At 36.6% G+C, this 22,943-nt stretch overlaps 2 protein-coding genes across 3 annotated transcripts; one reads left to right on the top strand and one right to left on the bottom strand.

Annotated features, from left to right (window-relative positions):
• Positions 1 to 278: 278 nt before the first annotated feature.
• dscc1 (DNA replication and sister chromatid cohesion 1) lies at positions 279 to 3,209 on the top strand. The gene is made up of 9 exons (XM_030157542.1): positions 279 to 630; positions 1,096 to 1,264; positions 1,352 to 1,486; positions 1,633 to 1,723; positions 1,906 to 2,044; positions 2,124 to 2,176; positions 2,270 to 2,424; positions 2,595 to 2,743; positions 2,873 to 3,209. Exons 1-9 carry the CDS (start codon positions 461 to 463, stop codon positions 2,982 to 2,984), a joined length of 1,173 nt encoding a protein of 390 aa, XP_030013402.1. The 5' UTR covers positions 279 to 460; the 3' UTR covers positions 2,985 to 3,209.
• Positions 3,210 to 5,236: 2,027 nt separating this feature from the next.
• LOC115435257 (carboxypeptidase Q) lies at positions 5,237 to 21,927 on the bottom strand. Of its 2 annotated transcripts, none has more exons than XM_030157540.1 (11): positions 21,617 to 21,923; positions 21,131 to 21,275; positions 19,362 to 19,577; positions 19,079 to 19,195; positions 17,241 to 17,448; positions 16,876 to 17,083; positions 14,053 to 14,164; positions 12,752 to 12,843; positions 12,175 to 12,270; positions 10,715 to 10,820; positions 5,237 to 6,761 (listed from the first exon to the last, which is right to left on the bottom strand). In XM_030157540.1, exons 1-11 carry the CDS (start codon positions 21,626 to 21,628, stop codon positions 6,601 to 6,603), a joined length of 1,473 nt encoding a protein of 490 aa, XP_030013400.1. In that variant the 5' UTR covers positions 21,629 to 21,923; the 3' UTR covers positions 5,237 to 6,600. The 2 variants fall into 2 exon arrangements, with proteins under 2 accessions (XP_030013400.1, XP_030013401.1); XM_030157541.1 differs by having other exon boundaries at positions 6,601 to 6,761; positions 21,790 to 21,927.
• Between the last annotated feature and the right edge of the window lie 1,016 nt (positions 21,928 to 22,943).

The raw sequence follows: 22,943 nt of genomic DNA, 5'->3' as shown, positions 1-22,943 counted from the left end.
AAAACGTTTGACCCTCAACGTGAGCGACGGTCCGTTCTGTATTTCTCCTCGGTTAAAACAAACGTAAGAATTCGCTGTTCCTACGTTGCACTTTCGTACACGTACGTGGTGAAATGTACCAATCATTTATTTAAAAAGTAATTTAAATCATTAGTATATCAAAATAACAGCCTTCTAACATATACTAGAGGTGTAAACTTGATTGTGTAACTTTTTGTCGAAAAGCAGTGTCGGTCGTAGTTTCTACCCGGTCATATTTTTACGTCGAACCTCTACGTATGTGCTTCTCTTCCGTTTCTGACAGAGAGCGCGGGGAAATTTGACAGTCACGGATTCAAGCGACAGAAAAATATTAATTAACTTATTTAAACAAAACGGAGCTTGTGGTAATATTTTACTGTCAATAGGGGGTTGTCCCTTTGCATTTTATCGAATATCTAACCTACTTTTCGTGTATAAAATGAGAACTTTGGAAGAGGTGCAGGCCACTCTGCAGATCGCCAAACTGAAAGAAGATGATCTGCAGAAAACTATTCACTGTCTGTCTTTTGGAGAAAATGTTTCATCCGCAGACTACTGCCTGATGGAACTGGATGACACACTGTTAAAACACATTGAAGCTGGGCAAAGGTAAGGACTTGGATATTAGGGCTGGCGGAACTACTGTAAAACCTTATTATTGGAAAACTTTGGAAACTACTAACATCTATTTCACAACGGAAGAAGTTGACCCAAAAAAAAAAAAAAACTCTGGGAAGCTATGTGTAGTTTGGTTAACCAATACTACTTCATAAAAAATAAATTGGCAATGTACTGGTTAGGGCATTGTATCAAAATAAAATTCGCAAAAGTCACTCCTCTTCCCTTTTTTATGCCACAAAATCTGTAGTTTGAAACTTCTGTACTCGCCACATAAAGATGACAGAGAACTAGTTCCTTGAATCACTATGTAGTATAAATACCAGAAAACTATTCCACAACACGTAGTTACTGAAGGTAACTTACAGGCAAAAGGTGGCATTTGATGACAACAAAATCAAAATGTCATTTGATTCACATTGACACAACGATGGATGATCATTTTATCTTTTCCAGTCTGGTGATTCGTGGGGATAAAGATGAGCATGCTGTGGTCTGTAGTGGTGATAAGACTTATGATTTGAAAGTAGCTGACACATCCAACCTGCTGCTCTTTGTGCCTGGATGCAAGACTCCGGACCAGTTAACGCACAGCCAGGACAGCTGTCATGTGATGCATGCTCAGGTAAAGAAGTGGTTTACCTGAAGTTGTTACCTGAGATATTGTTTAAGCACCTTCTCATATATACACAAAATATTGCTTCTGTTGTAGATCTGGGGTTTTAGTAACAGCTACTGGGAACTGAGGAAACGACGGCCTAAAGTTAAGAAGCTGAAGAAGCTCTTAATGGAGAATCCTTATGAAGGACCCGCTTTAGGGGGACAGGAGGAGAAGACAGAGAACAGAGTGAGGAAGTCCTCTACAGAGACATTGTTCATTGCAACAGCACCTGAATGCAAATGAATGTTTAGTCCTTTTAATGTTAGCACAGTACAAATCTGCCACCATCTGTCCCATATTAACTGCAACAAATTTGTATTCTCTGTTGCCAGTACACAATGCTGGATCTATTGGAAAGGATCCAGGCCAGTGAAGAGGAGTTAAAGACCCACTTAGAGACCATCCATGCCTGTCAAATAGATGGTAAGTGTGACAGTGTGTGAAACATAATCAGGCCCTTTTGAAAACATTATTGTTGTTAATTTTACAGAAAAGACATAAAGAGATACAACACAAATCCCTGTGTGATCTCTGAATGCACAAAACAGTGCAGAACCTAAATAAACGACCTAAGCAGGAATTTACCCATGTAAAACAAATTTCAGGCTACTGGCGTGTGTTGGACTTTGACTATGAGATGAAGCTCCTTGGTCATGTGACTCAGTTGGTGGATTCTGAATCCTGGCCTTTTGACAAAGTTCCCCTTCAAACCAGTCTGGAAGAGTTGGCTCCTCTGGAACCAAAGTAAGTTATAAAAGCAGCTCTCATCATTACTGTAGATATCAGCTGCTTCCACTAATAATATACTGTTTGTGATTCACAGAGAAATGATCGAACATTGTTTAAACTGCTATGGAAAACGCTACACTGAAAATGGTAAAGAAAGCAGATGTTCATGAGTAAACTCATCTCTGTCAATACAGACGTCAAACTGTCTAAATACATCTGGTTCTTTTGTCTCCTATGCAGATGAAGTATTTTATGCACTGCATGAAGACAAAGTCTGTCGAGCCCTGGCGCTAATGCTGCTGCATAATGCTGTCAAATTCAACCTGAGGGAGTTTCAGGAAGTCTGGCAGCAGAGTGTCCCAGAGGGCATGAGCACCAGACTGGACCAGCTGAAGGTTAGCCCAGATGGTGTTTTGAAGCTTTTTGTCTAAAAATGTCCAAGTGTCTTTCTTTCCATCTTACTGTTATCAGGTTTTCTTTAGTCTGCATTTCATTTTATCTGAAGACCTTTAAGTCCCGGTTGTTCATTCCTACTGAAAGCTTACCACAGTCCTTGTGCCTTCAGAGCGTGGCCCTGGTGGACCGGACCTCCCGTCCAGAGACCATCTGTCTTCTACGTGTGGAGGATCTCCCAGAGGACACATTGGAGCGCTTTAACCATCTCTTCACGATCAGAGAAAAATGGACAGAAGATGATATCACACCATACATACAGTTGGTGTCATTCAATTTGAATGAATATAAAAGCAAATGAATGACTACAAGAAGAATCGACATATGCTTAAAATAAAGGTTTATGTTGATATTAATACAGACAAATAATTAATACCTTCTTCTTTTCAGGGACTTGTGTGGAGAGAAACAGACCACCGGAGCACTGCTGACCAAATATGCTCGATCTTCAGTTCAAAGTGGGATCAAAGTGTTTAACTCCAGAAGGCCTGTGGCTACATGAGCATGTCCGTTACCTTCATATTTGGAATTTTATGTGTTTATCTTTATTCCCAAGTTCTATGAATTAACAAAGACACTTCAAAATGTCAATGGCACTAACTGATCATTATTTCAGCTTTTATATTTCTGTAAAAATGCCTGATGATGATAATAAAGTAAGTTTGCATAACATCAGATACATAGTTTTGTCTTTCATCTATTTTGGTAATTAATTTATTAAGTGGACAGAACACCAGTCTTGAATTTCCAGTGTAGCATTTACTTTGTCCACCAGGTGGTGTCCTCTGCCTGTTGGCGCATAATGACCGAATGAGATAATCCAGTACAAACCCTGTACACAAGTTAACACTCGAGAAGCAAATCTGATTCAGGGCGTAAAAGAACTCTTAACCTCCAAAGACCCAGGACATGTCAGCAAAGTACCAGCTTTTTTTGTTTTTTATTAAATAAGTGCCTATATTGGAAACATCATGATGCAACCGTTTTTTAGATGCACTTTTTAAAATTTTTATGGAATGTCCTTTGTGGTGGACAGTTTTCTTTTCCTTTTTTTTGTATAAAGTTGTGAAACTCTTGTCCACAAATGTGGACAGTGGGTCTAAGGAGGTTAAAGGAATAGGCAAATGCATATAGAAGAGGGGAAAAGGGTATTTGGGGATGAATTAAAGTGTACAGAGTTTTCTGTAACTTCTCTGGAGTCAGGTTCTATATATCTACCATACAGTGTCCTACCATTAGACCTTTAAGAACAAACAGTTTTATTAGTTTTGATGTTCTTCACGTTAATTTTACAAGAATTTTGCATTTAGCACTGGTCAAAAAGGCCTTTTAATAGTTGACAAAATCTTGTATATTATAAAAGATAAACCAGATGAATCACTTTGAATTGCATCTACTTATGAGAGCAGTGATAGGAGGTGACCTGTCGTCTGTGGTTAAAGCTACAGACTGTGGGCTGATGCATCCCCGGCTGAGTTTCCCATTTGGGTGACTAGCTGCGTGTTATTTACTCTCTCTATCTTCCCGTTTCCTGTCTCCTCTGCTGTGAGGTCTCAAAGGCACTACAAAGCTCAACAAAAAAAAAGTAAAAAGCAAAAAACAATATACGAAGAAATAAAGCGGTATGACAACTTTGTTCCTCTATTTTATAAAGTTTCTGATAAAAAAAAAATTATGATATAGGAGCACACTTGAGAATCTCATTGTTCATAATAAATTGAAATTTTTCCTTATTGGACTGAGAAGGTTCTCTTAAGATAACTAAACTCTTTAAACACGTCTTGGATTATCTAGACAACACATTGTCACAAAGCTGAAAACCGGCCTGTTTTTCTGAGCTCATGAAAAGTTTATTTTCTAGATACATGGTTCTCACAGGTCAGTGACACTATAAACATTATTATACAGAATATGGTACATGGAACCTTTATTTTAAATATGGTATAAGTACACTTTGCATTTGGTACTTCCATACTTTTACTATTTTTAATGCAAGTTTTTTACTTGTATTGGAGTAGTATTGTTATGATGTGGTGTAACTGCTTTTACTGAAGTAAAGGATCTGAATTTTTCCACCACTGATTTAAGGAGGTCAAATGTGGGTGACTTTGTTGTTGTGAAATTAAGTAGAGATCATCAAGAAAAATCGCCTTTGAAAGTTCTCCATCCAGCCAGTCTAATGCGTGGTTTTGTGGTTTCTATAGGTCATTCCAGCTTTACATTTTTGAGTCACTGAGGGATCAACCTCACCAGACTGTGTATCTTCACTACTTCCACTGTCTGTGTGTGAATCAGTGTTAACATCACACCAGACACCAGCAAAAAAAGCAACACAGATGAATATTTTCAACACACACATACACTCCTGTGTTTCTGACGCGACTTCATGTGTCTTGGCCGGCTGACTAACCCTGACATCAGCCCATGGGAGTGCTGACTTATCAGTTCACGGGAGGGAGGATCTCATCTGTGTGTGTGTTTGTTGTACCTGACAACACATGCTAAATGATTAATTTTCTTCACTTCTCCATCTCCTCTGGATGATCTCAGATCTCCTTTGGATCTCTCATCTTCTCCCTTATCCTCTTACTTCACTGTTCTGCTTTTTTCTTCTCTATTCTGTGGAAAATACCACTTACATGTACATACAGCCCATTTATCATCATCAGTGTTCTGCTTTTTGTCATAAAGCAAAACCACAAGATCATCAAAAAGAGTATTTCAGCAGATGAGTAGATAGGAGTAAAAGTTAAATGCAATGATTAAGACTTTATTCGAAAGCAATATCTTAATTTCTCAATACGTTATGGTCAGATATAATCCATTCACAATGATTTTGAAGATGGTTTGTTATTTCACATTGACAGGAAACTTGGGACTGTAAAAAAATCTCCTAATAATGACTTAAAAATAGCCTATCTACACTTCTACAGGTCAAAAATTATATTTCACACAATATTCAGGATGTCATTTGTACAGTACCTGAGAAATTAAGCTATCCTGTAGCTTCAACACATTAGATACATACAGATAATCCCATCAGAAATTTAAGGCAGTGCTCAGATGTATTCATGAATACTGTAACACTGGTCTCCAAGTAAAATGCCTGCAGATTAAAAGTAGTAAACCTTTACAAAGTTTGAGTCATTAATAAAGAAAAATTAGGTCAAAATGTTGGTTGGTTGTAGTTTACAAGATACAGTCTTGGACACTGTCTGTACATAATAACACATTCACTTTTCTGGTTCTTTCTAGTGGAAAATGTATAAATCTGTAGTATAGATGTAGATAAACCAATATATATGAGTAATAATACTTGATAATATACATTGAAAACATCAGGCAGATGATTTCTAAAAATTGTAGACCAATTAATCAAGGCCTTCACCTCAATACATGAATAAATGTGGGAAGACATTTATTTTTTTCATTTGCCATCATGACTCACTTGTTTATTCCAAGTCAGTTCTCATTTATTTTAACCTCAGAGACTGATTTTTGAAAAAGCTTATTCCAATCACTTTGACAAAATTAACCCATAAAGACCCAGTGCAGTTCCCAAATAAATTTTTCTATTTAACCTTTCTTAAACGATTCATCACCATTTATTCTAATAGTATCTTTTTCATTTTCCATTTATTTCAGTGAAAATCACTTATTTTCCTGTATTTAATTTACTGATCATGTAATAGCTCAGATTAAAGTTGTCAGAGACAGAGAAAACTGAAGAAAATTTAACTTTTTCAGCAAAGTTGTCATTAACTGACCTTAAAAACAAGTAACTACAACCACTGTCATTTGTCAAACTGCACAAGTTTTATTGGAGAATTACTGTTGCAGAAGATGACAGTGTTTCCACATCCACTACAGAGCCTCTGAGCACCCAAATGGGTCATATTTGATGACTATGAAAAGATGAAAAACTACCTTTACCTGAATTATTTCAACATATTGATAGGTTTAGTGATTCAGAAGTTATTAAACATTTTAGATCAGTAGATAATTTTGGCTGCCAGTAGCTGTTTGGGTCTTGAAGGGTTAAAGTATCAACAGTGTATTATGTTTGATCAACACAGCTATGGTTCAGTGATCATCCAGTTCACTGGAGACTGATCCGACTACCTGGGCAGCATGTCCTCCAGGTCTGCCACAACATAAGCAACCACGGCCCATAATGCCGAGCACAGGTCCATGTCCCGAGGATTCTGAACAGTCATTGTATCACCTTCACTGTGGTGGAACCAAAAATATCGACTGTCTGCCACATGGAGGCTAGCACCTGAATAAAGACAGAGCAGGACGGAATATTAAATGGAAATACTTCACTAATAATAAATAATGTTATAGAATCAAACATTTAACAGATTCAACGGTCAAATCAGCTCAGTGTCAGGAAGATTTTAATAGGTGGCAAACATAATAGTTCTTGAAATCAACAGATTACTTAAGGGGATTTAAATGTGCATTATTTTCTCTGTAATACAAATAAAATGCCAAAAGTACCTTTTCTGTTAAACTCATAAAATGTGTCATCTTTGGTTCAATTATACACTCTGCACTAAACCCAGAGTTGATATATTACATATGAAGTTACTTCATTGGGCCATTGTAATTACAAGTATTATTATTCCTGTCAACAGCAGATTTAAAAAAAAAAAAAAAAAAAAAAAAAAAATCACTAGATTATAGCATCTAACCAGACTTCCAACTATTTATCATAATTGTATTTTTTTTAACACTCTTGCTTGAAAATAATCATTGGAAGGAAATGTTTCCATAAAAAGATGCAGGTTTAGCTGCATATACAAACTAAAGATCCACTTACACAAGTAAATGTAAAAACTGAAGATGTTTACAACGTTTGCTGTATCAGTTTCTCCACACATGGTGATTATGCATCTATAGAATGGTATCCTGTTCCAAAGAAGAAGTGTTAGCATGTTTTGTGTTTAGCTTGGTTAGCTACTTCCCTATTCTTTCTTAAAAACAGTTGTCTGTTTTGGTTACACATAAATGTGTGGGTGTAAAAGCACAGAGGTATGTTGATTAGCCAACAGTGTTACAAGTTCCACTTTACACCAGCCATGGAGATGTGGAAATGAGATTCCACAGAAAGCTTTTTCCTCAGTCCTGTGCTGTTCCAATCACACCCAAAATGGCACAGGTCAGTAGGGACGTCTGTGCAAAAAACATGTGACAGAAAAAACTTGCCACATTCAGAAAGCAGTACAGGAGGCTGCAACTCCAGAACCAGAACCAGGACACTAGTTTTTAAGACACTGCCACCCACTGTAATGGAAAAACAGCAGCATCTTCAGGACAGATGTTCCAACAGTCACGCCACATTAAAACGTCTGTGATAAACTAAAGGACAGTCTTCCTTAAACATCCTTCCCACAGGACAATGACATGATCTTGATAACATTGCACTTTTACTTTAAAAAGAGCACAACACCTGTAAAACATTTAATCATAGTATAGTATTTTCACAGTGTAATATTAGTGTTTTTACCAAAATAAATGATGTGAGTTCTTGTCTCACCATGATCAGTTATTGAGGTCAAATGTGGGCGAAACTGTGGTTGTTGTGAAAAGCTATAAAGACATCAGTAGGGAAATCCCCTGTTTAAGTTTTCATTCCAGGCCAGTTTTTCTGAGCTCATGAAAAGTCGCAGTTCTAATAGGATAGTAAAGCCACAAAGGATGATCTTATAAAATATGACACATTGCAGTAGACTAACCCACCCAACATGTAGTTAAAAGGAGTTCGACCTTTAACAATGCCTACTTTACTCTTCAGTCTTTTGAGTACATTTTACTCATAACACTGTATTTCTACTTATATAAGGTTTTGAAGGCACAATCTTTATTGTCATGGAGTGGAGTATTTCTAATGTTCAGTTGCACTAAATCTATAAACAGCTTGTTTCTAAATGTCATAAATACTGTTTTGATTATGAATGCATTAAGTACAAGTTTAAGTTGAGTTTAAAACATTTTAACAACATTTTAACAAGTTTAAAACATTACGTTTTCGTACCACTTCAAAGACATGTCAGCTCCCACACAGATCACAAAACTGACAAACCAATCATTCCACAGCTGTCAATGAAAAGCATGCAGAACTTTTTCCAAAGTACGAGTTTGTAGTCAATGAATGATTAGGATATTTATGAAATAAAGTTGTTTTTTAACTGTTGGCAACTGATTGATCAACCCGGCTGATTACCATGATCCCACATTCAGCATTTTGACTTTATATTAATATCACATTCATTTTTAAGATTTAAATCTTCATCCTAATTTTTTTTTTTTTTACTTTATAAGAGATACTACTGGAAGATAAATCTTCGTGTTAAAGCTTATGTGATTCTTCATTTGGACACCATCAGTTTAATGTTTACAGTAAATGTGTACTGGTTCCAAATGTCAGTTACCCGTCTCCAAGTTTACTAACAATTGGTGTTGAAAAAAAACAAACAAAAAAAAACCTGTCAGTCCCTAATTTTTGTTGTCACATACCGTTTATTGAAAAGTACAGATGCAGAAAAACGTCCCTCGGAGAAGTCCAAAAAATGACCTCCTTTCTACTTTTCCTAACCACTAATTCTTGACCTCGATGGAAAACGTCATGAGGTCAAGGAAAGATGGGAGGGAGAATTCAGATGGACTTGGGAAAAGACAGTGTGGTGTTGAGAGACTCTGTCTGCACTTACTCCAGGCTGATATTACGTGGGTCAGTCGTGGTCAAACTACAGTTTCCTGAAGATGGAAAAAAATGCATCTTGGATAGTTCCCCCATTGTTTATTTAACCCAGGATATAAATCGGGACTATGCGGTAAATGGGCTTGGACTTGTATCACTCCTTTCTTCCTTGTCACACTCACACATCCACACACAGTCATTTAGGATTTAGTGTCTTGGTCACGGACATTTCATCATGAGTACAGGGGTCAGGGATTGAACTGCCAACCTTATGGTTTGTGGATGACCCACTCTACCAATTAAGTAAACATAACTTCAAGACAAATAACAGACCTAAATAAAGGCTATATCTAACCTGTCAGCCTGTAATAATCCTGTATCTAATAATCTTGTATCTATCCGAAGTACCAAAACATAAAAAAGACTCTTCAAAGCCAATGTCTGCTCCCACTTCCCCATTGTGTCTTCATACTTAATCAATGAGGATGTGATTCTGTGTATGATGCATTTTAAACCAGAACCACATAATTGGGAAGAAGTACTTCCTATTTGTTACTTTATCCTTCATGAATCATATTAAAGCTTTAGGGCCTGGCCAAGCGAAAGTGAACATCAGGGTCAATTTATTTTTTCTCTAAAACAATACTTTTGATTACTCAGAATGAAAGACATATATCTCTAGTTTCTAAATCTGTGTTTATTTTATTTGTACCTGAATTACAACTGGATATATGAGAAAATATATGAGAATACTGTGTAAATTAAGAACAATAAAGGTTGTAAATGAATGTATACAGCATATATTCAGAATGTAAATAGCAATGTGTAAATAAATATGTTCAAAATATATGCCTGTGTCTAATCTTATATTTCATAATAATCAAACACTATAATGATTTTGAATGTTATTTATTATAGGAAACAGTAGAAAGATGTGTATTAAATATAGTAATGAAACATACGTTGCCAAAGACTGATAATTTGATCAATATCTAATTAAAATCTTTGATTATTATGGTGTATCACACTGAACAAACACCTCACTCCATTACTTTTTTGGATTCTCACTCCATTACCATGAATTAATGTATTTTAAAACTATAATAAAAATGATATCAGTTTCATTTTTGTATATAATGTACTCTCATATATTAAGAAAAGTGTGATATGTTAAATATTTGCACTTTCCTTTAGGAACACCACTTCTTGGCACTTTTTTTCCAAACCTTGAATAACTGCTGTATATTTTTCCTCACTCTGTTAGTTTGTCAATTATGATAAATTCATGTTTTTATTAAATATTTGGTTATTATTCCTTAATAGCATGTTAAAGTTCTTGCTTAGACCTACAATTTGAGCTATTATGGTTGCTGCTAAATATTTTTTTTAAAAAACAGATATGGAATGATTAGTATTACTGCACACTGCTTTCTCACTCTGTTACCTGCTTGGCCAGACCCTTTAGCACATTTCTTATTTTACATCTCTGTGTCCTATACGGTGCTGTTATTTGGAGAAAATCTGACCTGGTATTCCTGCCTGCATCCAAGGTGAAATGTCTGTTCCTTCTCCATGCATCTCCAGTTTAGTTGTATTAATGGGAGCCAACAGTTTGACCACTTCCTCCATCACCTGTTGGTAAAGACACACCCAAGTATCCAGTGTGAGACAGAGCAGTCAGTGAATTTGACATGAAATTTAAGAGTTTTATTCACCTGAAAATATGGAAATTCAACCAAGGCACATGTAAACCAAAAACAGAATGTCCTGTTACCGACACAGAATTATTATGTAATCTGGAATTAAAACTAGAATTTACAAAACAAATTAAGTTTTCTGCCTTGGTTCCTTTATCTGACACTACTTCCTTTTATAATGTAAATATGCATCAGAGTCTAAAGGTCGAACAGGAAGTTGACTCTGGACTATCAGACAGAAGTCAAACAATGTGAGCTGTAGATACAAAGTAAGAAGTAAATCTTCCCATCTTTCAGAAACCTGTTATCTGAAATTGCAAACTATTTAGAAATGTTAAATCTAAACCCTGCAAAGACATTATTAATAACAAAACATGCGTATGATAAATACAAATTTGTGTGATAACATTGTTGGATGCATTTTTTGCAGCCAAGATAAAATATGAGATGCACAAAACATGACAAAGAAATGAACCCCACATACTGTAGGTTATATTAGATGTTTTTTATCTAATAGCTTAATTTCCCAGTTCCCATTCTGTGCAGTAAATTATCACATAAAACTAAATGTTCCCAACACACCATATTCTAGCACAATCCTAAAAGTATCCATTAAAGGGGTCATATTTTGCTAAACCCACTTTTACTAGTCTTTGGTTCATTTATTTGTGTATTTGGACCCTAATAGTTCAAAAAGTTTGAATTTGAACCCTCCAGGTGCTGCAAAGTTATCTTTATATTAATTTTGGCAAATATCAAGTTGATTTCTACAACCTGCTTTAATTCCTGCTTAATTTGTTACATTTTATAACTAGTTACATCACAACATTTGCACATATAAGGTCAAGACTTCTGACGAACATTTCTCAGAGTACGCCATAACTGTTTGTCAGCAGCAGCGGTTGTAGTCCATACTGAAAATATGTGCGAACTTTGAGCTGATTACCTTAAATGTTCAGTTGTTGGTTGTACTAATAAACACAAGTGACTGAACAGGACAGAGGGGGTGGGGTGGAAAGTGGCCTATGTGCATTTAAAGGGCCAGCACTCAAAACAACCTTTCTGGTGTCATTACTCAGAAATAGGGTTGAAGATGGACCTGTGGAGTTGAATTAATGAAGAATTCAGACCCAAGTATAGCATTTACAGTTTATGTAGACCACAGGGAAATGTTTTAAAATGCATAATTCCATTTAAAAAAAAAAAAAGCAAAATATCCCTCCTCTAAAATAGACATAATATAAATTTGTGTGTCAGTATTGTTTTATGTTTTTTTTTTCCTCTCCCACCTTCCATGCTGCATCACTGCCTGTAAACTGAAGAGCCACCGGTGTGAACGTCCCCAAGTCAGACTCCATGACCAGGTCAAAATTTGACAAGTTCACCTGGGATGGAGAGCATGTCCAGGTTTGGGGGAGAGGAGCAGATAGGAGGGGTGAGAAAGAACAAACATGTGTAACAGAACAAAATAGAAGGCAATACTAGCTTTATTCAGTGAAAGTAAGCCTGACTGTTGGAAAAACCATTACAGCAGTCACAGTGGTGTTATGGGACATGGTGAAAATGTATGGTTTAAAGTTCAACTGCACCAATTCCCTACCTCTTTTTTATAGTGCAGTTTATTATGGGTTGAAGCCTTGTGAGCAGCCACAGGTCTAAAGAGGGAAACTGCTAGACTTTCTGTTTACATCCTTTACACAGGCTTTTCTCATCCAGCTGAAGCTTTTCTATACTCTGTGATTTTTGGATTAATGGTACAATCCTTTTGTGCTGTGGATTGTTGCAAGAATAAACAACATTTGCTTGTCTACTGCTGCTACAGTGTGTTTTCTTGTTGAATCTGCAGTAAAAAGGGAGTAACCGTACCTTGTGCAGATTAAAATACTGTTGTGCTCCAACTCCACCTTGCTCTTCAGCCGTCCACAGCACCGTTCGCAGGGTTCTCCTGGGACGCAAACCTGAACATGTACAAGTGAACACACAGGTGAAAGGTAAAACAACTGACTTCCATCTACATTGATAAAAATGCTACATCTATTAAAGACCCTGTGTCGATCATGAGCCTCGTACTGCTGCATAGATAATATTGTCCAATTATAAGCTTATTTGGTTGCATTCTTTTGTCCATGGGAATATCGTATATCCAAATATGTTTCCTAATTATGTGTGTTTTTACTCCTACAAACAGTTTGAGGAAATTACTGTTTACAGTGAGAGCAACTGCTTTGTAATTTGTCCCTTAGTTTGAAGCTGAAATACTGTCTCACTGCCTGAGTTTACAGAAGCAACAATATACAATATTTTGTCCTTTGTCTCTCACTCGTATCTTTGCTGCATTTTGGTTTTATACAGTGACCTACATTGTCAGCTCTTAAGAATGTAGTGTACTTGCAGATCCTGGTAGGAACTGTTTCTACAGAATATTTCCAGAGAAGAAAGTCGTTGTCTAAAGCTTATTAATAATAATAATAAAAATATTTATCAATTTTAAGCTTGTCTAATTTTGCTGCTGTTTGAATACTGTATATACCTCATACAATATGTGTGTGTGACCATCTATAACTTGTATCTGTCGGTGTCTGTAGGTATTTCACAAAACTAGAAATAAATAGGCCTTTGATGATTTAAAAACAGAAAATCTATAGAATAGAATAGAATAGAATAGAAACAGAACAGACTGCCATTCACACAGGTACATTGCGATACAGGTACATTATGTGTTTCCAAGTTAAAAAGTTTGAAGAAATACAAAAAAGCCCAAAAAAAAAAACAAAGAGAGTAAAATAAATAACCAGTTTTACAGAACAATCAAAATAAAGTCAAAAGTGCACATTACAGATGCATATTTTAGGCCCTAGTCAGCATCTTACTGTGGTCGTGCAGTGTAAACAGTTCAGAGGTGCCCAATATAAAACAGTGGTTTTATAAATCATATTTTATATGGTGCTTTCTTTCATCCTACCATTAGCAGGTTCTAAAAAAAAGTTTTCTTCCTTTCGGATAAATGCTAAAAGCAACAATGAAACTAAATAAACACCAACCTAAAACTACTCATTTCCTCAAAAAGTAAAATAAAACAATACTACTTACCCACAAAGATGAAAGGCAAAATAAAAATAAAAACTAATGATGTTTTAAAATTACAAGAACGGTGATAAAAAACAGACCTAAGTCCTTGATGAGTGACAGGGCTTCCCAAGAAATCATAGCTCCACCTCCATCATCCATCGCACCCTGGCCCACATCCCAGCTGTCCAAATGGCCGCTGAGCAGAACTACCTAAAGATTGGACAGATGGAGACACATAGACATACGTATGGTAGATAAGATGTGAGGTAAGGTGGGATAACTTAGTTGGGTGTGTATCTATGGCACCTTGACTGTCGAACTAAAGAATACAAATAGATTATGCTACCTGAGCCATGTCCCACCTTACTAAAACACACAGATACACAAAAACTACCCATGTTGATCAATACATTGCAAATATGAGTCTTTGAAAATGAAATGCTTTTTATCAGCTCTGATAAGCAGCCAAAATGTTTTAAAAACATTAAAACAGTACAGAAAAGTAAATAGTGATATGACAAGTTCCAGGAATTCTCGTCAGTTCGATACTCCTCCTGACCTGATGAGTCAGGTTATAAAACACACTCTGACCTGAACAAGCCTGGTTTGGGCAATGACCCCAAAGTTATTCATTATATTAGCAAGTAGTTTCCAGTAACAGGCAAAAAAAAAAATAGACACATTTTATAAAAGACACATGTTCACATTGAATTCTGATGTTCATTTTTAAGTCCTTAAAATTATAACATGAACAGGAAGTTAAAGAATTTAAATAAAATAGATGGAAGTTTCAAGGGATGAGAGAGTGGGAAAAAAACTAAAAAATCTCTCTTGCAAGGCTCTCACAAAAAAGGCTACACTGTGGAAATGACTCACTAAACCTCAAATGCACATCTTTCTGTGAATGTGCACACACACACACACACACACACACACACACACACACTGCAACCACGACTGCTGCTACTGCCCAGCATAAAGTCACAGAGCCAAAAATGATGTCAACTCTGCCATGTGTTTCATTTCCCTTTTCTATAATGAGGTACCAGCACTGATTCCCAGATCCAAATAGTAACAGCTTACATCAGCAATGTTTCTCTAATCCAAGCTTTCTGAATGATTTCTGAATTGGTTTCACTAGTTGCAAATTAAATCACTTTAAAACGACACGCATTTTCACTAAAATAAATTGTAGATAATGACAACATTTGGTTAATGCTCTCTCTTAGTAGGAATTTAGCATGTACCATCATGACTATGACTATTTGGATGTGGGTTTTGCAAATGTATTTACAGTCCCTGCCCAAACACCACCTACATTCATCTTGTGAGAGACCACATGGTATGCAGGGTGTTTTTATACACACTTCCTTAGCAACAGTTTAACAGTAGACACCATCCACTGGCAGTACAATAAATACATTTTAAAGAAGCCAAACAGGCTTGTGTGATATTAAGAGCTAAAAAAATCTGAAATAAGTTTGAGTTATCGAAACATTTGCTGTAGATGATTTCTGTCTTAACTATGCATTCACATCTGACTATATAAACGTAGAAACATATGCATGTGTTAGTGCTGAGCATCACATTTAGGTATCAGAGACTCTCTAAACTGCTTTTCAGCCCTCCTCTGTGACTGACAGGAGCAGGGCTTTTTCCACACACATCCACTGCAAATCAGTTGAAGCTCCACCTTTTCAGTTTATCTAGTTTGACCTGCTAAACACGCCTGGGTTGTTGTGAAAATATGCACTGAACACTGGTTAAAAAGATCTGTGTGACATTTTGTGACTCGGGTCAATCCAAGGCAACTACTGTTTTGTCATAAGAAGTCATATGCTTCATCATATTCTACTAATACTTTAATCTAAAAACACAGTACACTATTCAAAATTGTGCTTTCATTCGGTTTGATTACATTATCATAGTTCCTTAAATCACATCTAAGTAAGGATTTTAGTAGGCCTGCTTTTTTATTGAGTTGTTTAGACTAGTCGATGTCTATGATATGTAAATATTTAAATGGGTCAAGGATTTATCAAAAAAAAAAAGCAAAGCAACTCAAGGATGATTCATGTTTACGTGCAAAAGAAGTTGTGAACTGCCACAGTAATTCCTGTCATCAAAAAGTTGCCTAAACACATGCAAAAGCCTGATTAACACAAGTATAGTTTGTCTATTTACCACTGTTTCCACAGAAACTACTTTATGATAACTGACAGTGACATTTCTCTGCATTTCCAGCAGAGCTAAGCTTTAGAGCCACTCTGGAAAGATCAGATCACACATAGCAGCAAAATAACAGTGAATATTTGGAGTCAGCAACATGACGTGACTACAAACTTTCCTAATTTCACAAAGACGGAAAGACATGAGAGTCTAAGAGAGAGACAAAATGACTTGCTGTTATGTGAATTTTAACTGTACAAGAATCTAATTCATTATAATAGAGGACCTATCCGGTATTACTGAAGAAGAACCAATCATCCTTATTTGTATGGTCTGAGGAGTCACGGACATATTGCTGTGAGATTCATTTGTAATTTCCTGATGAACCGATGAGAACGGTGAATAAATATGTGAATAAATATGTAAACCATGGAAAATACCATTAAAAAGACAACTGAAAAAAAAATAATAATAAAAAAATAGAGGACCTATCCAAATACATTTGCATCACAACAAAACATCTTATTTTGCAGCAATTTTTAACATCTCTTTCTTTTAAGAGTCGAGTAAATCTACAGGTTTAGTTATATATACATTGAATATATCACTTCTTAACACTGCTCTATATTTCAATGGCTCTAACTGTTGTTCTATGAAATACAAGGAAAAGGGATTTTACAGTTTGATGGAACACATACAGCAGAAAAATAAGTCAGACTTGCAGGTATTTGTGGTGGAGGTGTTCATAGTACCTGCTCAGGGTGCTGCCAGCCTCTTATTTCAGCTACTGTGTTGAAGGAGTCAGCATCTGGCAGAGTCTTAGCTCCCATAATGAGTTTGACAATAATTGCCTGTCCCCTCTGTGCAATACGCCACATTAACTCCGCATCTTCCACTGTGATACAGGCTGTAGGGATATGCTTCACTCCATCCTGGTAATCCTGCCAACCTGTGTGGGGACTAAAGAAACAGAGGCCAAGAGGGAAATGATGAAATCCTTAGTCAAACCAAAAGATCCTCTTGATTGAGAATGTGGTGATTATGTGCAACTACCTGTGGGAGAGTCAATTCTTTGGGGAAGTTTATGTACTCACTTGAGAACAAGGTGGATTTATACCTGTTTATTGAAAAAGGAGTGATAGATCGAATGAGTGTAGCTACAGCTCCCAGTTTGGCTGCCTCTGAAGCCCCAAATGCACGGTAAGCCACCGTCTCTCCATAGCTGACAAAAGGCTGGTTAAAAACCACAATCTTCCCAGTGGCCTCGCTCGCTCTCTGCTTCAGTTCATCAAATGACTGAACCACCAATACCTGAGCCTGAATACCTGTGTAGATGACAGAAAGATAGTGAAAAGTATTAAAAAGGGTTGGAGGCCTGATGGAGGGTCAGAGGGTCATCAGAACATCATCGACTTCTCTCTCCCTTCCCTAGAGGATCTGTAGAGCTTCCATTGCCTTAGGAGGGCACAAGCATCCTCATCTATCCTACTGCAGGCATTCTCTATTTGACCTCTTGCCCTGGTGCAGGCAATTTAGGACACTGAAAACCCAGACAAACCGACTCAAAAACAGCTTTTATGCTAAAGCCACAACTGCACTTAAAGCTATACTGTATGATGTGGCATTTTTACACTTTTCTTTTGTCATCTTAAAATGCTCCTAATAAGCATGTGTCAAACTAAAATGTAAAAGAAATCCACCAGGTATTGAAACTCAAAAATGTTTAATTCTCATATATTGCTCATATTTCTGATAAAATTTTGACCAATTGTTTTATTCGGTCCGAATGAAATAATTGGCCAAGCCTGGCTGAGCCTCCTGTCAATCATCCATTATGGCCATCCAGCATCCAATCCATTATCGCCGATTTGGGTACCTCTGAATCTGACACTCACTCACGCTACTTCTCCTGTCACTGACCACAGTCTACTGTCTAGGATGTGTATGGACAGAACTCAAATGCACATGTGGAAGGGAAAAAACGAATTTATTAACAGAAACAACATTAAGGGGAACAAACAGGAGTCCAATGAATGAAGGATGGAGATAAAAGGCCGGAAGTCTGGTGGACTGGACTCCACAGACAGGTCTGCACATAGGTCAGCTTTTATGACCATGGGACTCATACACGTACATGTACTTGGTGTCACACAATGCAGGATGATGTAGGATGATAAATGTATGGACTATGACACCTCAAATATCCACGGAAAATTCGCAGAGGCCGCACATTCACAGTGTGCACGCCCATCACCTGGGCACCTCAGGTGCAGTGAAGACACTGACCCAGTGCTGCACAGACCAGACCCTTAAATACAGGGTCTACTGATGAAACAGGAGCCACGGACCCACAGCAGGTGGGTGATGTATCTGATTACTGAGGGAGGGGTCCGCAGACACTCCGCCTCCACCTCCGCTTCCACCACGTGCATCAGGGGAGAGGAGAGGAGCATCAGAGCTCAGGCAGGGGGAAGCGGGCGGGGCTTTGGAGGGAGGCGGGTTGTTCATGTTCAAACTTTTAGTAAGTGCTGTGAGAAATGCCACATCGGTAGGTATAGCTTTAATACAGATAAACATGAACTATGATCTTCAGAACTCATTGAACAATGATGATCATGACTGTGCAATACCTGCAGAATGTGTGTGTGTGTGTGTGTGTGTGTGTGTTTGTGTGTATTACTGTTTTTACTAAAGTTAAATTATTTTAAGAGTTTTACAGTATTTTATATCGATACTATTTTGTCTTCACGCACCTTAAGGATAACATTCTCAATTTCGCAGTACATACACAGTGACAATAAAGACATCCATTCATTCATTCAAGTATGGCATGTCTATAAATTACAAAATAATTACAAAAAGTTTCTTAGTAAAGAAGACTTTTTACTTGGACTGAAATTACAGCAACTATGATAGAGATGACAGAAAATCACATAACTTCTGCATGATCTTTACCTTCAGGTGGTGTTCCAACACTGCTGCCCAGTCCAAGTATAGCCAGACTTTTTGCCCTGGGTAGAATCATTTCGGCACTCTCCTGCCCTCTTACCCAGTGTGGGATCTTGACTGGCTCTGAAGAAGAAACCATAGAAGAACATACAAAACCAAACATCACTTTACATCCAGCTGATGAAAAGAGACCCCTTATTTTTCTAAACCTTAGATCCACAGACTAATTCCTTTCACACACACAAATCCCCAGCATTGTTCATGCATCCACTCAGACAGATAAACTTACCCAGATGTACATCCAGCCCATCTTGTGTCATTGCTTTGTGCATATATTTGATAGCCATCTCTAGGTTCTGTGAACCACTAACACGGTTCCCTATTGTATCAGTGAAGTCTGCAAGCCGTCTGTAGGAACGATTCCTGGCTGCTCCGAAAACAGCCAAGTCAATGATTTGTTTGGCCACATCAGAATAGGATGCCACTTCGGGTGCTATGTCAGAGGCTGGGAAACAGAATGAACACAGACATTTTAATTCATTGTCCTTAAATTTCAAACTTTCCAAACAGCGGGACATCTAACTGCGGAATTGAGTGTGGGTCACTTAAGTAGATAAGTGAATTTATTATAGGTATAACGTATCACACCACAGAACTGTACAAAAATCCTCAGCCAACATTAGGTTTGTTGGTTTAGTAAAGTTATAATGACCACATATATTGAGATACAATCTGGATATATGGAAGCATGTTCAGCACTAAAAACAAAAGTTTCAGAGTAGAAAACAGCATCTATACACCAAAGTAGTACAATTTAGTGTGACCTCCCTTTAAACCTTTTGTTGACAGGTTTCATTCAACACGTCAGATGATTTCATCTGTTAGTGTTGCTTCTTATCATGGGGTCAGGGGTCACACTAAATAATGATTTTAACCTTTAGAACCCATTTACTTTAGTTTTTTGTTTGTATTTCAAGGCTGTGCACATATTTCCTGTATATACATAGTTCCTGTTGTATTTGAAAAAAGAGAATGAGAAATAAATGTGTGCTCATTTCAACACTGCAGAAACAACAAAACTAAAAGTGGACTTTTGCACAGTAAGGTAGATTTTATTAGCATATAAAAGGAAGTGTAGAATACATAAACAGATGCAACTTGGCAGGGAAAAAATTGTACAAATACCTGCCAAAAAGCTTTTTTTAAGTCAAACAACCAGTAAAGAATATATAATGCAATAACTACTGACTATAGTTTTCACAGTATTCACTGGTATAATCAGTTCGTACATGGCTACTCCAATTTTCACACAGTGCTATTTAATCTAATAATATTGAGACACTTCAGCATCGTCTAATTTTGATCACAAAGCCCACTGAATATAAGCAGCTGATCATTATGCAGTTTTCTACATTTCTTATGAATAAATCAGTGTTTTTCAACCTTTCAAATGGGGTCACCTGAAATTTCTAGTAATTGATTTAAAAAAAAAAAAACAACAACTTACAAATAAAAAATATATGGTGAGTTGAGAGACACAATCCCAATACGTAAAAGACATGACAAACTCTGAAGCTGAAACTGAAGCACTGTGGTACTGTTTATCTTTCAAATGTTCATTGTGGTCTGTTTCAGATGCTGCAGCTCTTTCGTAATTCATAGTTTGAATTATTGTTTGTTCAGTATTAATTGTCAGCCTTGTAAATCCAAGCTGGACTGACTGTACATATCCTGACCAAGGAAAATAAAATTCTCACTTTGTGCAGTAATGTACACCTGGCTTTTCTGCCTCCGTCTATAATAATATAGATTATATAGCCTAAATGTTGTCTAAAATTAACATTTATTTGCAACATAGTATAGCAAACTATTACATAATCAAAAACAAATTAATTTTAGCAAAAAAAAAAAAAAAAGTCTGAGGTTTTGAAGGTCTGGGGTTGCCAGAAATTTGTGATGTTAAAATAGGGTCATGTGCCAAAAAAGGTTGGGAACCACTGGAATAAATGATCTGGTGAATGGATCTAGTGGATGAGACAAGTGCATGTTTTGGGATACCTTTTCTTGTGTCATTGGATGTTTTTGCTCCAGTGCCTGAACTTATGGACCAGAGAGATTGAGGATGACAGTCACAGCCATTGGATACAATGGAAATAAACATGATGAGGGAAAGGAGGAAGGACAGTCTGTGTTCCTGAGCCATCTGCAGACACAAATATAGGGACATCATAAAAAATATCTTTGAAAAGTTATTGAATGAACCTATAACCTGAGAGTTACTGAAATATTAACACACCACAATCTACCATAGATAGGTTCATACAGTCTACTTTGCAGAATTATCGTTAACCACGTGAGTATAATGATAATATACACATATTGGGCCAAAAATATGCAACTAAACTTTACTTACTCCAAGCTACACATAACTATCACTTATGTCAGTTGTATGGAGATGTCAGTGACACTGGGATGATACTAGTGTTATCGTTTCACTTTCATTTAAGACCTGACAGTGGTTAGTTCATTTAAATCCACACTTACCATATCATCCATTCACTATACGGTAAAATGTACACTTGTTGCAACTGTTTTCGATTAAGACACGGTGTTATCATGAATATGATAAGTTTCAATGGTCCAAATGAGAGTTATCGATACAGGACGTTAAACAACCTCTAATATCTGTCAGAGCATGCATTAAAATTCTCACTTACAATGAGACATTAATCTTTTTCTTGTCTTCGAAGTTAGAAAAAGAAAAGTATTCAATACCGACAGATAAATGATAAAACAGATGAATTTGATGATAAGTTTCCGGACTCGTGATTTTACAGTGACTAACTGTAACTGCAAACTTCCGGTGTAACAGCTTTCAGAATAAAAGCACAGACTTTACAAAATAAAACCCAGCCTGCACCGGTGTAACCAGTACTTAACTGAACAAATACAGTAGTCCTTTTCTTCTTGTTCAACAACATTATTAACCCACGCACAAACCACAGTTTATAACTAGTTATGTTTCCCTCCTGTTCGTCAGCTGTTGTTGCGTGGTACCGTAACTGACTTTTACCAAGTAAACAAATAGTGCTACAGTTAGCCTGGTGATACAGTGCACTGTAGAGGGAGAAACATACACAGTCTCTGGTCCTTTTGGTGGTATTTTTACAAATATGTATGGGATTCCTGTTTGATTTATGCGTTACCCTTTTACTAACTAAGTAAATTAATAATAATAGTAATTATTATTATTATTATTATTATTATTATTATTATTATTATTATTATCAATAATAACAACAACAGTATATTATTATTATAATGATAATATAATTTTCCGTTTGGCTGTAAACATAAAGGTAGCCAGTAACAGGCTTGTGAAGTTAAATAAACGTGCACGTTTACATGTGCAAGTCCATTTCCACTCCCCTCCATATTGCATTGTTTAGTGCAACATAATGACATTACGTTGTGGGAACCATACTTATATTTGGTCAAATTCTACTTATTCTTGTCAGTAGTTTTCGATTCCTTTTCTTTTTTTTCTGCTGCCATTCTTTAGGATGCCTTATTCTAAATGTCCCATCCTATTTAAAATATCATAACATTGTTGGTTTGCATTGATTTTTTTTTTTTTCATTTGATTTTTGTGAACATTTACTCTCCACATTATACATTCTACATCTCCCTGTCTTTTACCAGTCTCCTTTTTCACGTTTACTGCCATTTGTATTTTCCTTTCTGCATCGCTGGGTTTTGGAAAACATCTGACCATTTGGCTCCATTCACAGGCGGCTGGCTGGGTTTAACACAGTGGTTTGAAAACTTTTTTTCTTTTTGGCACCTACATTTGTAAAATGATGTTTCTTGA

This window comes from Sphaeramia orbicularis, chromosome 16 (genome assembly GCF_902148855.1).
Source record: "Sphaeramia orbicularis chromosome 16, fSphaOr1.1, whole genome shotgun sequence".
NCBI classification, from domain to species: Eukaryota; Metazoa; Chordata; class Actinopteri; order Kurtiformes; family Apogonidae; genus Sphaeramia; species Sphaeramia orbicularis.
Note: the sequence above shows the minus strand (reverse complement) of the source record. Positions and strands in the feature narration are given on the sequence as shown.